The sequence below is a fragment of the Coptis chinensis genome, chromosome 4 (genome assembly GCF_015680905.1).
Source record: "Coptis chinensis isolate HL-2020 chromosome 4, ASM1568090v1, whole genome shotgun sequence".
Classification (NCBI taxonomy): domain Eukaryota; kingdom Viridiplantae; phylum Streptophyta; class Magnoliopsida; order Ranunculales; family Ranunculaceae; genus Coptis; species Coptis chinensis.
Genome location: NC_141459.1, coordinates 5469046 through 5485951, shown reverse-complemented (window position 1 = coordinate 5485951; position 16906 = coordinate 5469046). Strand labels below are relative to the sequence as shown.

Genomic DNA, 16906 nt, shown 5'->3' with positions numbered 1-16906 from the left:
TCACCAGAATCAACCACCTTATCCAGAGTTATCAACTTATCAGTCAGTATGTTTGGTACGCCTGAGCTTAGTTACGTAATCGTTTATGTTTACTCTGTTAGGCTGTCTGATCGTGTGAGAAGTTTACCTAATCCACGGAGAAAATGGAATATCATCATCAACTCTAAAAAAAAACCAACTCCGAAAAAATCTCAACTGTCACGCTGTTGTAGTGTCTATGTGGTTCAGGTGTTTTTCATGGTATTGTTTGAGGAAGTTATTATAGTTGTAGTCTTGTAGATAACAACGCGTTTGGTGTTGTATGGTGGAATTTTTAACTGGGATTGGTAAGCTGCACTCTTTTTGCTCTCTCCATTGTCTACACTGAAATTGAAGTTTGGAACAAGTGAAAACAAGTTTAAAGAGACTAGTCAATCGTAACACATCAACTAAAATAAACACTTCTTTTCTGAATGGAACAATTAATGAATAATGAGTTTGTACAGTGAATAAGACTGTTATGTTGTACTGAACGTTTGGCCCATGTATAAATTTTGAGACAAAACAAAGTCATAATCATTCGGCCAGCAGGAAATAAAATGATAATTTTGCTGTACCAATTTATGTAGAATAGGCATCAACGCAAACTTGGGCCAGTTAATTTGATATCCAGGCATTGCTTGGAAATCGGAGAAGCACAGTAACCGTCAGAGCGTGCACGAGTAGCACTGAATGGTAGCTGATGTTTATATCAAGTGATGCCCGCGCTGGTATTACGCCATCATGCACGAACACGACTAACACCTCTTGATTATATTCTCTGTCGAGAAAACACTCTTAACGTGATGCTAAAGTTTCTGCCACGTATACCAACAGTTTCCCCATTACATTTTTCTAAGAGAAACATCCATTTTTTTCCAAAAATTAAATTATGTTAAATTTCAAGGTACAATATCATGGAACAAATTAGCTTGATTAATCTTAACCGTCCAGGAAAACAAACTAAATTGATTGATCAACTTTCCTGATTCCAATACATCTGAAAGAGACTCATTATCATGGTAGTTCACCTTCTTGGCACCTTAAGTAAATATCAAAAAACAAAAAAAAACAAAAAGAGGCACCTTACGTACCCTTATTGCTAAATCTAAAATCTTCTTTTTTTGTGAAGGCCTAAATCTAAAATCTCTAAACTGAAAATCAAGCTGCTTTGTAATGTAGATAAATTGATCTGGACCGTCCAAGAATACAAACTAAACTAACTGATTAACGTTCAAGATTTTAGCACATCAAAAAGATGAATCAATATCCTTGATTCCTTGCGGTTCACCATCTTGACACTTTCCTCAAAAATTTGCCAAATCCAAAAAACAAAAAAATCAAACACCAAATGGCAACAGAAAAATATAAATACATGAACCCACTTCCACAACTCAACAACTCAACAACTCCTCCTCTAACTGCTACCATCCCCTCAATCTCTCTCTCTCTACAAGAAAACAAACTATGGCGGTTCAGCAAAAAATCTCTCTTCTTCTCCTTACGTTCATGTTCTTCGGTAAGTCTCCATACAAGAACTTTTCTATTTGTGTTCAGAACTAGCTACCACATTATTTTCTCTTGACATATATGTTGTAACCATTATATTGCAGGAAACATAGCAAATGCAGCAGTATTCACACTAAAAAACCAATGCAGCTACACAGTATGGCCAGGAACATTATCAGGAAACAACGCTACACCCCTCGGTGAAGGCGGGTTTGCTTTAGCACCCTCCCAATCAATTTCACTCACAGCACAACCAGGTTGGTCAGGTCGATTTTGGGCGCGTACTGGTTGCAACTTTGACAACAATGGTGCCGGCGTATGTGCTACTGGAGATTGTGGTGGTGTACTAAAGTGCACTGGAGGCGGCGTACCACCAGTGAGCTTAGCCGAGTTTACACTAGGCGTAAGCGGGTCTGCTATGAGTCAAGACTTCTACGACGTCAGTTTAGTTGATGGGTACAATGTAGGTGTTGGAATTAAACCAAGTGGTGGAACAGGTGATTGCCAATATGCTGGTTGTGTTGCGGATTTGAATGCTAGCTGTCCAGCGGAACTTCAAGTTACTACTTCAAGCGGCATAGTGGCGTGTAAAAGTGCGTGCGCGGCATTTGGTACTCCTGAATATTGTTGCACTGCGGATCACGGTAGCCCGTCTACTTGTTCGCCTACGAAGTACTCGCAGATGTTCAAGAGCGCTTGCCCCACTTCTTATAGTTATGCTTACGATGATGGGTCTAGTACTTGCACTTGTACTGGTACTGATTATTTGATCACCTTCTGCCCAACTGATTCTTAGATTCTTTTTTCTTGTTTTTAGTTTGATAGAAGAAAAGAGAATTTCTTAGAGTTGTTGTTGTTTCTTAGTGTTCGATGGATAGTTATTGTTAGGGATATAGGGATTGAAATTTTAATCTTGATGGTTGTTTTATCTTAGACTAATAAATTGAAAATTATTCTATTCAATAATAATATTTTTATTTGCTTAACGGCCCATGACTCCAAGTTAAAGGGTTACTCATTGTATCTGCCTAAATCTATGCTTGCAAGTTGCAACTTCTTTATGGTTCTTAGATGAGAGCTACTACTTCAACCATTCCCTGTTTTTATTACGGTCGGCGTGTGTTTAAGCTAATGACATGAATGATGAATCTCAAGAGACTATATATCATTTACTCGTACCTTTTGTTGTCCTCATTTGGACTCTGACAACTATTGATTTGCATTGAGATACATTTCTAGGGTTAATTTCTAAACCCCCACTTTTGTCACTAGTTTATAATAAATCATCCATATATTTGTAAACATCATAATTTACCCCCAATGCCGTTTGATTTCCATCTTAGTTCTGTTGGTATTTCACCTAATACCAAAATTATCCCTAAACAAAGAGCTTTATTAAATTTCGTCTTTTTCCTATTTACACTTGAAATTTAGGGGTAATTTTGGCATAAAGTAGAATACCAACGGAATTGGGATGGAAGTTAGACCGCGTAAATCAAATCTGGGGGTTTTATTACAAACTGGTGGCAAATGTGGGGAGTTTAGACAAATTAACCCTTATTTCTATAATATTTAGTTTGGGATTTAGCTTAAAAGTATTAAAAGTATAAAAGGTTGGAGTCTTTGTGTGTCCAAGTTAGCTTAGAAGCAGGTCCAATGGAGAGCTACTAAACTCAACACATAAGATTTTAGGGTTTTTACCTTGCCCAATCAAATATGACATACCAAAACTTGAATTTCATTCAAATCACTCTTTTGTGTTTTTAAATGCTAAATGGATAGGGACAGCACAATTTCTACTCTCCGTCTCTTAGTTTGTAACTTAAGTTGAATTTTTTTGGGATAGACGGCACAGTTTCTGCCGTCCATCAAAATTTAACACACATACAATAGAAACTGTGTCATCAGTCTCCTGAAACTTATTATGACATCTATTAGACAATACACAAATTTGAGCCTAGTTTTATCACGCTACCCAAATTTATGAGCCTTCTAAATTCTAATATCCCCATTAGAATGATATTTTGGTTTTTTGGGGTGCTATCCAGCGTAGAAATGCTCTGTAGCATACATGCCGCGCTCAAGTTGCAAATCAAATCGATATGTTGTTGACTTGATCGATGCAAGGCCGAAAATATCGGTCGAAAAATCAATTTTTTGCCGATATTTATTGTTTTTTTAGCCTATCGATTTCGAAACATTTGAAATATTAACTCTGAAAATTAAATTAATTTTAAACCGATATAAAGATATATTTCGGTGATATATTTCAACATATTTCGATATATATCATTTGACTTGGTTGGACAGTTTGACTTTTGATCGGTTTTGTTGAATGTTGACCGATATATCCTGATATATATTGTTATATGTCGGTGATATTTTCGACATATCCCGATTTTCTGATTTTTTTATTATTATCACTAAAATTGGCAAAAATGATATATCGATCCAATTTTTTGATTTTTCTGATATATATCGGTTTTGGGTCCGAAATATCTTCAAATACCGAAACTTTCGGCTTTGGTTCGATGTTAATTTTTGGTGACAAATTTTGGACTTCTAGATTTTACATAAATTAAGTAGGACTAAAGTACTTTTTTTTTTTTCCCCTGCTAACCACCCTTTTTCTATTACTATCAGATAATAGGATTACAGTTATAGTCTTTTCAACATCTAGGCAGGGCATTCATATCACATAAGTTACTACCCATTTTGCTAAATCATGCGCATTCTATTACAAGTTCTATTAACCCACCTAAAAATTGTATTTTTAAAAAGACTGACACTTTTACAAATAGCTTCAACTATAGGTCTAAAGTACTAAACCAATAATGGAAACTAATGACTATGTTTGGCACCTTCCCATTTCCCATCTCTCTATAGGGCATCCCTCTCTCTATCCTCACAATCTGACAACAGCAAGTATCTAGCGCATTGTTTCCTGTGAAAAAGACAGAACCTTGGTTTTAGATCTCAAAAACAACCACCCACGTTGATGTCGATAAATAGTCCATTTAATATTTTGAGATTTTGCTTATACAAATGATTGTACTTCATTCTGATGTTCACCTTCGATATGCTTTACCACAGGCTACTTGCAAAGTTGCAATTGGGATATTACAACTGATCCTAGTTCAGTTATGTCTTGGGTTCGTCTCCTCCTCTTGCCGCGTTGCACTCTGCAAGTTTTCCGACCACAGAATCGTCAGGAACGTCGTTCTGGCACGAGGAAAAACTTTCAGCAAAAACAGATTCTCCATGCTTTGACGACATGGAATGAGCCCGGCGGGATGTTTCGATCTCTTAGAGTGCTCAGAACGAGTCTCCTTGATCTAACCGACGTGAAATCTGCCTCCACTTTCGGAATGTCGTCATTTGTTCTGAAAGTTGCCGATGGACATTTTTTGCGGCCCGGTCAAAAGTGTTATCATCGGCCAGGAGTTGCCTCCAATCTGCGGAGACTATATGTGCATTAGAGGAGAAACACCCGATCGACAACCACTGTGGAGACCGATCGTTCTTTTTCTTTGAGCCTCCTTTAGTGGTAGAGAGATGCCCTTGTCATGTATTCGGTCATTTCAAAAGGGTACTTCTTGTGGTCGTGATGGTCTTCGAGCTCAAAGATTTGTTGGATGCCATGAGTGGGGCTGCGGCGGCCTATATCGTCGATTTGCTAGATGCATTGACCCCCGTGGTGAATCTTTTGTTACTGAGGGGCGATGTCCACGATCGTTAGCGAATTCATTCGCGAGTGCTCCGCTTACTCCACTTCTCGCCGGATAATAGTATTCGGCCCTATAGGCGTGGGGATGGTTTGGCCGATTTTGGTCTCCAAGATTGCAATGAAAGGAGTTCCCAAGATGTGGTAGGATACTTGCGGGATTTTCGATTATGGGGTTGGTGTTTCGGTGTGCGAGGCGATTTTTGCTGGCCAACCGTGATAGTAGTGTATGCTAACAATGATGTGATTACCTCTCTTTTCGATCTTTGCTTGTAGATTTTTGAGCGCCTTTAACATGGTTGATCGGACTACTATGTTAAGAGAGGTTCAGTATCCGTTATGACTATTTCCCCCTTGGGTTGAGTACTTGTATTGTCAACTGCGAGGTTATATATGGGGATAGCTACATATGGTCCGCTCATGGGGTCCACAAAGCGACCACTTTGGGTCCCCCTTCTATTTGCACCGGTGTTGCATCCCCGATTTAGCGGATCCATCTAGTTGTGGAGTTATTTGCTACATGCGTGGTATCTAGATGATGGGACTCGATTGGAGATCTGAAGCGGTGGCGGCGGCTTTGAGTATGATTCGGGAAGAAGGACCTTCTTATGGATCGGTTCTTAATGTGGCTAAACCGAGCTATTTTGGCCATCATTGGATCCACGTCGCTCCACTCCGGTCTCTTTCGCCGGATTTGTCCGGCCCTCGCAGGGAGTCGAGGTTGCTTGGAGAGTGCGGTCGAGATCGATCCATCCTTTGTCGGGGCCTTGCTTGCAAAGCGTGTTGAAAAGGTTGTGACTTTGATGAACGTTTTTAGCTATACTAGGCGATCCACGGTGTGAGTTAGCTCTCTTTACGTGCTTGTCTTTGGGCTCTCTAAGTTGGTATTTGCGATTAAATTACTTGTCCACCATCCCTTTTTAGAGAGGCTGACTAAGACGCGTTTGATCGGCAACTCCAGCAGTGTTCTCCGGGGCATTGTGGTTTTACGATGGTCCTAACCCGGTGATTTGCGATGGCGTTTATCGACACTCCCATTACGCTTTGGGTGGGTTAGGTATTTATTGTGCCAATCGATGTCTCTACTTTTGCTTTTGTGGCCTCCCGTTTTGTCGACGTCGAGAGCTTCGAGAACCACATTCTTAGAGTTGTGGGCGGTGCCTTTGGATGAGATTCTTGATGTGGCTAGCAAGCAAACGAAGTCTTTTCACCCGATTTTGACCTCGGTTCTATGGTGGGAATGCTACCGCCCCTCAAAACCACAAAAGTTTTGGCGGAAGCGTTCTATAAGTAAGATTCTTGGCGGTCTTGAGAGGGAGTTTGTGTTATCCTTTCGTCGAAGCGATCCATGGATGCTTGCGGTCGAACACGCAAAAGGACTTTCTACTTGCTATTAGATGGAGGGACTTGGACTTGGACAAAGATATGTCGCCGATTGGAGTATCGTTATTCTCCCGCATCGCCTCATGATTCCTTTGTACTCGAGGGTGGTCTATGCCCCTGTTTGCAAAAAGAGTAGACTAGATGCTTTTGGAGACCATGCGGCCTTGGTGTAGATATTTTCCGGGTTTCAAATACCGACATGATCATGTCGAGGAGATATTTTATGTGATGCATTTTGGGTGGTCAGTACAAGTGAAGAAGGAAGCTCCCGTGAATTTTCTCACCGATCCGAATGAGGGAAGATCCACACCGACCCGTGAGATATATTGATATCTGGTTAGTCCGAGGGAGACATGCATGTGTTGATGTAAGCTGGAGCCTCTCGTTGGTAGGGCTTGGGAATGGAGTCTTTGAGGTGGGGGCGACTAAAGAGAAGCGTGACGGGGAAGATGGAAGCATGAGGAAGATGAGGAAGCTTGCGGCATTGTTTCATTCAAGTTTAGTTTCATTCCGCTTTCGGTTTTCTTGGAACAACAAATCATGAAACTACCGAGACTTGAGAAAGTTATTGTGATAATGTTATGACGGTGGCTCTAACGAGTTTGTTTTAGAAGAATAGGATTTCTTTATTGGAAAAGGACAGCGGTATGACTTGTTCAGACAGCTTCCTAATTATTTGTAAAATTCCTTATCGATTATCAATAAAATTTCCACAAAAAAAAAAAAAAAAAAAAAAAGCAAACTATTTGTAATGGTGGGCCTCCAAAATCGCCGACATACAGATATTATATGGAAAGGTGGGTTCGGGTTGGATATGGCTATATCTGAATCCAAATTCAAACCTGAATAGTTTGACAATATCCGAATCCGAATAAAACCGAAATTTTAAACCCGAACCTAACCAACCCGATTAGATAACACTAAATTTTTTAAAAAAAACTTAAAAATTATATCCAAACCCAAATCTGACATACCCAAATTTAAACCCGACCCGAATAAAGGTGTGAACTGTGAAGATGTGCTGTGTTTTTCTCTGGTAGATGATTGAGTAACAACCCTAAGGACTAGCAACCTTTTGTTTTTCTTTAGGTAGGAATTACCAAAAAAAAAAAAAAAAGAGATGGATGAGAAGGCCACAGAATTTTGACAAGAGTGACCGGCTGACCGCTTCGTTTGTGGTGGTCAGATACTCAGTAAGATTTACTAAAAATGGATTTCTAAATGGTTTTTGTTTGATTAAATTGAAGTTTAAAATTAAAGTTCAATAACCAATACAGTAGGGTAGATATGCTCAAATGATGTGACTGATTGTATCCGCTGTGATTAGATTTGTAGAAAAAATTCGCTCGGAACGAAAAGTCTTATAAGCACCCTCTACCCCTTATTGACTGATTCTAAATTGTAAAATGTAGGAGATTAGAAATAACCTATTCTATTGTTAAGGTGTAGTTCCTGCAACTGCAAGTCTGCCTTTACTTCAACACGTAGCACCATTCACATCGGACGGTCACTATTTGGAGAAAAATAGAATAGTGAAGAAACATTTCAATGATCAGATTGAAAGAAAGAGTTCCATATTTACATGAGAAAGAGACAGTGAACTAAATAAGAGAACAAAGAATGATTGAAGGCACTATTCCTTGCGGGCCTTGAACCTCTTTGTTCACTCACATTTAAAACTTTTTTTTTTCTTTTTTCTTCTTACATCTTTCATTTCCAATTTTCTACCTAATGGGACTTCCATTTTGAAAGTCCCAACTCAGTAAATACACCACCCAATCCTTCTCAACAACATCGGCTAGGTGGAACCAAACACTACAAGCACGCATGAAAATTACATGCCACCTTTTCTACAATTAGAACCCTAGATGAAAATTACAATTGAGAGGAGAAAAATTACAAAGGGCCCATAATTTACACTATTTCCTCAAAAAGCTAGGCGTTAGGAGTAGAAGCTTCGGAAGCGACGTAACCACCATGGCCGCATCTCACCAAAGCCCGTGCATTGACCTTCACCTTCTTCCTCACTACTAAAAAGAGTCTGATCTGAGCAGTCAAGGCAAGCTCCACAGGCTGTATTGTATGACCGACAAGCTGAGTGGCACACTCTGAGCCTGTTATCTCCATCCATGTCACATTTTTGTATGGAAATCTGAAAAGTTAACACCAAAGCTTGGTTAAAACATGGAGCTCAAATGAAAATGACAATCATTGTGTACGATATACATGATATATGTTAGCTTCTAGATCAGCATGATTCAACTTAAGGAACACGACAAAAACCCTCTTTCATTGTCAAATAGTGAACATCTGCACAGATCATATAGCAATCTTTTCTAGTTTTCTACACTTCAACGCGCACCAGCTTCAAGCTAAAAGTTCCAGGGTATCACTAAAAATTTTTGAATTTCAACTAACATGTAATCAACTAAAAATCCCAACCAATAACACATGCATTACTGTTGTTGGAAATGAAGTACCACCATTGCAACTCACTTATGCTACCATAAGAAACACATGGTTACTATGTAATACTGACCACAACATCCCATATACAAGATCTAATTCAAGAGAGGAAAAAACTCACCCAGCATGCTAATCGCTTCGCTGCTGCTGCACAGTAGCCACTGTCAAGGATACTAAATAAGGATCGAGCGCCAGGGATCAACCTGTTGTAATTGGGCATCACAACCGCTGCTTCTAGCTGCTGCAATATGCTTGGTTCGCTAGGAGCACAGTGTTGCCCAACTGCATCCCTCGCCAGAACATCGCTGCAAATGGAAAGGCTGGAAAGGAGCTGAGAGCTATTCTGGCATGTGTAACCAGCATAGTCTGAACAGCGAAATTCGCAGACTCCATTGTCACAGACACCGCCGTGTAGACTACACTGCTCGTCACAAACAGCTGCACATTCAACAAAAATCTTATCAATTCCTACTTCAACTTTGCTCTGTATCAGAAATTCATAGTAGGTTCCACAACAGATTACGATTTCAACAAAAAACAGAAATCATGCTTATATCCATGCCACCAAGCTATGCATGCATGTGAGAAATTCCAAGAACTGGCCATTTGCTTGGATTAGGCATGCCAAAAAAAAATGCAGGTAGACAGATTCTAAAGCGTACTTTGTGTCTCAAGATAATCTGGTTAACATACTTCTGAGCTAAGGTAATAACTTCTCAACGTGGTCTCCAAGCCCATATCCAGAGGAATAATCGCAAAATTAACAGTTTTTACTGTTTATAGACTATAACAACCATTCTCCTTTAGACACAGGACATTTCACTACAGAGACAATGCTGTTGCAATCCATATAAATAAACAAAAACCTTCAGAAAAAAATTACCTGTAGAGCAATCAATACCCGTCCGCCCCTTTTCACATTCACATATCCCATTTGTGAGGCACTTCCCATGCCCACTACAATTATCTGGACAGGAGCCTGCATTTATTGTTACAGTAAGACCTCAAAACTGAGAGAAAGACTTCTATGTGGAAAAAGACATGTGGTTATAAGGGGACATATGAGAGGCAGTACATTTTCATAGAAACGAGTTCTTATGTCATACAAAATTTAAGATTAATATGAAACCAATCTAGAACGGTTTTTAGATAGAGCTTACGTTTACTGCAGTCATGACCATGAAAGCCAAGAAAGCAGTTGCACTTTCCATCGATACAGTCTCCATTGTAATTGCAGGAACTGGGACAATGACTAGATATGGGCTCCGGTACAGAGGTACACAGTTCGTGGTCAGCTGGGCAGATCAATTCTCCTACATATATTAGCACATTAATAACAAATATCAGAAAGAAACTATGTATATGTCCACTATGCACAAGGTAGGTGAAACTGCAAAATTACCATTAAACCCAGTGAATTGAATGGGGCCACCAGATTTAGGACATACTCTCCACATCCCATCAACTGCAACCTAGATGGAAAATTAGGACTCTCTTCAGAATCGGAATAACAGATAAAGTTTATGTAAAAAAGGTTTCTTTAATGAAAACCATATCAACCAACTGCTACTATGATTATTGCTGACTTTAATGATATATTCATGTTTCCCCCCTTTTTTCTTTGTCCATGTAAACACAGATTTACCTTAAAATGTGTACAGGATAACTTGATTAATACATATACAGGTAAGAATACCTCTAATGAGTTGTTTACACATCGATGCTGGTAACAACCGTTCCCTTGAGTCATTGAGCCCCGAACAAACCCTGTCCGAACTAAAGAGGATGCCATGCACCTGTATATCCAAGTAGAAAAATGTCTTAATCAATACCCAATAGCAATACTTGATGGCTGATTTATGAACTTCCAAGAGCATATCTTACCTTGAGCTACTCCCTCGTATTTCGCCTAACATTCTGTCAGGTGCTCGTGCACTGTTTGTGTCTGTACATGAACCATCAGAATAAGCTACAAAATACGTGCAATAATCCGCCAAAGATGACTGCCCACCTGCAATTAGTTAGGAAGAATAGTCAATGATAATCCAAAGTATCAAGTTTTGGAGCATCCAACATTCCAACGCAAAAGCCAATTGGCAATGAGTAGAGCAGCCCCAGGATAAATTATAATATACTGCAAGGCTTTGAATATCCCAAGTGAGACTATCCTAAACATCTCACCACGCTGTTTGGTACTTTGGCGTTACTTGAGCCTAACATGCAGCTCACGGTTATGTGGAGTGCACAGGCCCTTTGGGCCAAATACTCTACCTGCTCTGATGTGATGTTAAGTTTCAAATCATCCAACTCAAAACAAATTTGCAGTGAGTGGGGCGGTCCCCGGATAACTTATACTATACTGCAAGGCTTTAAATCTCCCACGTACGACTATCCTAAACATCTCAACACAAAGTATAATCTTTGGTAAGCCCACTGATACCATTACATGATTTGGAAACTAAATATGTAGTTCCATCTTAAGGAGTCAGAGACATTGGTAACAGCACAGCTTATACCAAAATTCTACCATATAATAATCAAGTCACAGGAAGGCAGATATGAATGTTAACGAGAAGTAAAAATGAGCATTGCATATTTTATAAATTAAGAACAAAGATCAACTTACACACCTTTGTTAGCCTGTGGAAAGTAGCGAGCCCACTGAGGGAGGTCACCGCTATAACTTACAATGGGGCAATACCCTTCTGCCTCCCTGTTATATGTACAGCCTGACAACTGTGTTGTGTTACAGTGATATGCCCCCTTCCAGAGATTGCAAGGGGTCGTTACAAATTCCGTTCCTTGGTTGCGACCCCAATCTAGACGGTCTGCGATGCTATAGTTCGCCTTGTACCATCCACTATCCTCCAACAAAGCTAAAGTCATTTTTGAAACTACTGATCTTGTATCCACTGAACCCGTCATAATCTCATTCATTAAAAGCCTTTTCTCCCAGTGGGAACCTGCAAGAAAAAAGTTGAGATTTAATGCATTACATACAATATGTTTAGTTTTATGTAATGCAATATAATAAATAGATTCACGCCTTTCACTAACAACACTTCCACAATATGTTTAGTTTTATGTTGGAAAAAAGGTTTCCTCCATGAATCAGTCATGTTCACTATACTAAGTATTCAACATCCCAAAGGCAGTAAAAAGGGACATAAAAATCACCCCTTTTCTTTAAATGCAAGTCTCAAGTCTGGACTCTTAAAAGCGTTTTTTGTAATACTTGTAATTAAAGACCACAAGAGAACAAAATATACCTGATGTGCCACGCCCACCTCCATCTTCCAGCTCTAGACCAGTAAAGTTCTCAGAGAAGGCCTGCCAATAAGAGGCTTGTTATCAAGGGTTTGCAATTAAAACTGTACTCCCAAGAATCAGATCCCAAGACACTTTTCTAATGTATAGTAATTTCCCTGCTTTAGAAAAAGCTGAACACTTACACCATAATGATGTCGTGAGTGCATGACAACACGTGGCAGTACCACACGGGTCACCATCCTGCCAAGGTTTTCATCCATGGCTTGTATAGTGACCTGGCCACACAACACAGTTCCAAGTTAGAAACAAATGTAAGTCGGCTATCGTATACAAGGATGTGACTGTGCACCAATGCTAAGTAAAAATACTATAACTATTAATTTGAAATAAATCTGGTCAGGGTCTCCCAAACCATAGCTTGCTTTTTGAGGAAATTTTTTGTTCTGAAACCCAAAAAGGCAGGCAAAAGAAAAGGTGGGGTAGCAATACGACTAATTCTGATTCTAAGCCTGCAGTCACTTTCTTGTGATTCTTATCTCTTTAAGAAAAGTCAATTTACAAATCATATTTCCAACTTCCAAGCATGCCCTAGGGTAAGCAGTTCAAGTGAAAGTTAATATAGGATCACACAAACCTGACTACGCCTTCTTTTCCTCTCATCCCGGAAATGTGCAAAAGCATGGGGATCAAACCCCAGAACATGCATAACCTGAAAAACAAGCCAAACTCATGATCAGGCAAAGCAAAGAACCAAATGCATTCTTACATCCCATGTAACAGATCCCCGACCTCATGTATAAGAGTGGCAGATAGTAACGTCTCTGCCTCGGCCGTCAGATGGCGAGGGGCAACATTAACATGCCCTGCACACGTAACAAGGGTAATGTCATTCACCCATGGAAACATACCACAAGCACAAGTAATTAATGATAATCCAGAATAATTAACCAAAGCGCAAATTACCAGCAATCGCGCGGCCCCATTGATCACGCTCGCATGCCACTGCCCATGCAAGCGTATTGCCTGTTGTAGGCCTTGTGGTTACAAGAAGCACCAAATCCGCATTAGCAACTCCCTCTGCATGAACATAATAATGGTCAAATTCACAAGTACGAATAGTAAAACAATTTAAAAGCAAAAGATGTGTACAAACTACAAAAGGCAAGATTTAAGAAATACATAAATACACTCAGAAAACGCACCTTCCACGTATTCCCGTGGAAGCTGTACACCGCCATCTTGCCCGCATGCAGAATATCCGCTCAACCTCAAGCTCCCTTTAACTGGCTCCACAGCTAATGCTCTTCGGAACCAGTCAGCTGTCTTTCCTAAAGCCTGTATTATTTTAACAGTCAGCACACCGATCCAGAAAAAAGTTCAGGTGTCACAAAATAGAATTTCCCAGTAGATCTAAAAAAGCATCCACTCAGATTTCCTCACAATTAAATTTTCTCAACCAGAAAATATTCCACGTTATACAAGATCACAGAAAGTCGCATGGTGCTTTGAAGTTGTTGAAATTTCCATATTTATATTTCTTGTAGTACGACTAACGGTCTATGCATATTTAATGACTTGAGTAGCAGGTAGGTAGAGACCTTGGATTTCCCACAATTTCTCTCCTATGTGGCACTCCAAACTTTGAGAGTGCCAAACCAGTTATCATCTCAAAAATTCACAATAAAATCAAAGATTCGCATCAGGACTAAAGTTTATGTTTACTGATTTGGAACCTTGCCTCACTTGGATTTCCTCTTCTCAAACTCACAGTTTGGAATTTAGATTAGACCTTCCTGATTGAGAAACTTGCATTTATCTATATTTTCACTCCAAATAAAATTAACGAGTTTTTATCCTGGACTTTTTGATGATCATCTGTTGTACTTCAATGCTCTTCCTCAGCTAATATATGGTGAAATCCGATGGTTGTCCAACAACTATTTTTCGTTGTATGTCAATGAGTAAATGGGGGGGAGCTTTAGTTTTCAGTATAATGCAAGTATGCAACTATACACTAAATGGTAAGTGGAAAATGGGTCAAGCTGAAGATGTTACACTCAATGGTATAATGCAAGTATGCAACTATACACTCAATGGTAAGTGGAAAATGGATAATGGATCAAGCTGAAGATGTTACAATATGAACAGAAGTAAATATGAATAATTATGGGAATATAGCAAACCTTGCGAAGGCGGTGTCTCTTGTCTTCCCCAGATATGTCATGGGGAGAGCTTTAGTTTTCAGTATAATGCAAGTATGCAACTATACACTAAATGGTAAGTGGAAAATGGATCAAGCTGAAGATGTTACACTCAATGATATAATGCAAGTATGCAACTATACACTCAGTGGTAAGTGGAAAATGGATCAAGCTTAAGATGTTACAATATGAACAGAAGTAAATATGAATAATTAGGGGAATATAGCAAACCTTGCGAAGGCGGTGTCTCTTGTCTTCCCCAGATATGTCATCCAGAGTACAGTTATACCAACAATCGCCAAAAATTGGAGGTTCACCATGAGGATTGCAAGCCAGTGTGCTAGGCTGAGATGTTACAGTAGGCTCGCCAAGCTGACAAATTAGAGAGTAAGAGATAAGCAACTCAAGCCTAATCAGAGAATTAGAACTGAAAGTTTACTAACTGAACAAATTCACTCCACCTTTACAATGTCTCCAACCCTTCGACAGTCCCTATCAGGTGAATGACCAACAGCATCATAATTAAGATATATTCTTATAGGTTGTCTTTCATCTTTCTGCCGTGTCGTCGATCTAGGAATTCCTAGCAATGCCCTTCCCTTGCGGTGAAGGGGCGTTGATAGACTACTCTCTGCATAGACTTGCGGGGTAACAGAGTACTCCTTACGACCAGGCTTTCTCCTTTGTTCAAGTAACTGATCATGTATACAGGAATGCGAGAGAACATCTTTATTCCCTACTCCATGGCTTTTCCACAGCAATTCCCTTTCTTGTGCTTCGGCATAAGCAGCATTGATCCATACAAGTACTAATACAATCTAACAGAACAAGAAAATCAATCACAAACAACATTAACCACAAACTCCAACACACTTCTTAAATCTTAATCAAATCTTCAACAGAACAAAATGCATATAGCTCTTATGGTGTAATTCTATCAGAATTTAAGAGAACCCCACAATCTGTATACTGAAAGAGCTGGCATGAATAACTAATCCTAAATTACCATTTACACTTAATCAGACCTTCACAAAGAAGGAAAAAGACAGAGTTTTTCGTCATAGGCTCATAGCTAAGTAAATCCGTCTAAACCCAGCCTAAATCTACAAACTTTCACCTGAAATTTAATCTGGGGGAACCTTAATTACTTTTATTTAACCAAAATGTATCAGCTAAAATAACAAATTTCACAAAATCAACTACTAGTGAGTAAACTATGACAGAAAACACACAATTGCACAGCATGAAAGTGTGAAAAAACAATAAATCTAAGCACAATACAACCTTAATCAAGCACATTTCAAACAAAACCTCAATCCACCAAACCAAACAACAAAAACACAGTCTTAAAACCACTGATAATCTCACCAAAACAACTAAAATTTCAAAAATTTGACCATATCTCAAACCAAAAAACACCCAAATCTCCAAATTTCTAGCAGTTCAACTACTTAAAACAAAACAATCACAAACAAAGATGGGAAAAAAAAAAGTACCTTAATAAATACAACAAATACAAGTGGATTAAATCTTCTAAGTAACAAATTTGAACACCATCTGCTCAAAGCTTTCTTCTCCATATAAAAAAAATGTAATAACAAGAGTTGAACAAAATTCCTTCAACCCCTTTTCTTCTTCTTCCATTCAAACCAACACCAGAAATTCCCCTCCGATCCACTTTACTACCCAATGAAGAAATCTCCACATTTCAAAACCGTCTTTATTCAAAATGCCAAGGAGAAGAAGGTCTTTGACTGAGTCTTTACTTCAAATAACACAAAAGATGGAAACTTTGAGTTGTTTCCTAGAAATTTATGTTGGGTGTTGGGTGAAATGTTTGGTTTGTAATAATGTTTTTGAAGAAATGAAATGTTTCACAGTGAACTGTGTCAGAGAAGCTGTGAAGAGAAGAAGAAAGTTTATTTATTTATTAGTGGAGAGATAAAAAAGAGAGAAGAAAAATAAGGTGGGTAAACAAAATATTGACTAAATGTTTTTTTTTTTTTTTTTTGGTAAAGTTTTTTTTTTTTTTGGTAAAGTATTGACTCAATGTTTCTTATTATATTGAAAATTTGAAACATGAGTTTATGTTAATAGTCTTCTTATCCTTATTCCATTTTCAATGGTGATGAGTAGGATGAAACAATCAGGTAAGATGCTCATAATTAATTTTTATTCAAGTTTTTAAGTTTTAAGATAAGATCATTATAGTCAGTTTATTTTTTTAATAAATGTATGGTGATTGATGAAGCTTAGAATGTTAATATGATGACATGCCAAAAATTGGCAGACACGAATACATGATATATACATCTTTGTATTAGTCCTTCATATA

The 16906-nt window shown here is 38.7% G+C and overlaps 2 protein-coding genes across 2 annotated transcripts; one reads left to right on the top strand and one right to left on the bottom strand.

The window, feature by feature from the left end:
* Positions 1-1397: 1397 nt before the first annotated feature.
* Positions 1398-2510, top strand: TLP-3 (thaumatin-like protein 3). The gene is made up of 2 exons (XM_086603796.1): positions 1398-1537; positions 1632-2510. The coding sequence occupies exons 1-2, from the start codon at positions 1486-1488 to the stop codon at positions 2321-2323; spliced, it is 744 nt and encodes a 247-aa protein (XP_086459922.1). The 5' UTR covers positions 1398-1485; the 3' UTR covers positions 2324-2510.
* Positions 2511-8164: 5654 nt separating this feature from the next.
* Positions 8165-16634, bottom strand: LOC147501421 (metalloendopeptidase / zinc ion binding protein). The gene is made up of 17 exons (XM_086606467.1): positions 16068-16634; positions 15033-15389; positions 14803-14943; positions 13573-13705; positions 13334-13447; positions 13160-13233; positions 13005-13079; positions 12553-12645; positions 12370-12430; positions 11731-12063; positions 10985-11111; positions 10797-10896; positions 10503-10572; positions 10261-10413; positions 9984-10079; positions 9222-9538; positions 8165-8786 (listed from the first exon to the last, which is right to left on the bottom strand). Exons 1-17 carry the CDS (start codon positions 16149-16151, stop codon positions 8577-8579), a joined length of 2538 nt encoding a protein of 845 aa, XP_086462593.1. The 5' UTR covers positions 16152-16634; the 3' UTR covers positions 8165-8576.
* Between the last annotated feature and the right edge of the window lie 272 nt (positions 16635-16906).

What these genes read in the sequence shown, in the direction of transcription:
- TLP-3 (XM_086603796.1), top strand. Translation starts at nt 1,486, where the DNA reads ATGGCGGTTCAGCAAAAAATCTCTCTTCTTCTCCTTACGTTCATGTTC. An exon ending in CCTTACGTTCATGTTCTTCG is followed by an intron (nt 1,538 to 1,631) that starts GTAAGTCTCCAT and finishes ATTATATTGCAG; the next exon opens with GAAACATAGCAAATGCAGCA.
- LOC147501421 (XM_086606467.1), bottom strand. Translation starts at nt 16,151, where the DNA reads ATGGAGAAGAAAGCTTTGAGCAGATGGTGTTCAAATTTGTTACTTAGA. An exon ending in CTGCCACTCTTATACATGAG is followed by an intron (nt 13,080 to 13,159) that starts GTCGGGGATCTG and finishes CTTGTTTTTCAG; the next exon opens with GTTATGCATGTTCTGGGGTT. An exon ending in GGGTATTGATTGCTCTACAG is followed by an intron (nt 9,539 to 9,983) that starts GTAATTTTTTTC and finishes TTGAATGTGCAG; the next exon opens with CTGTTTGTGACGAGCAGTGT.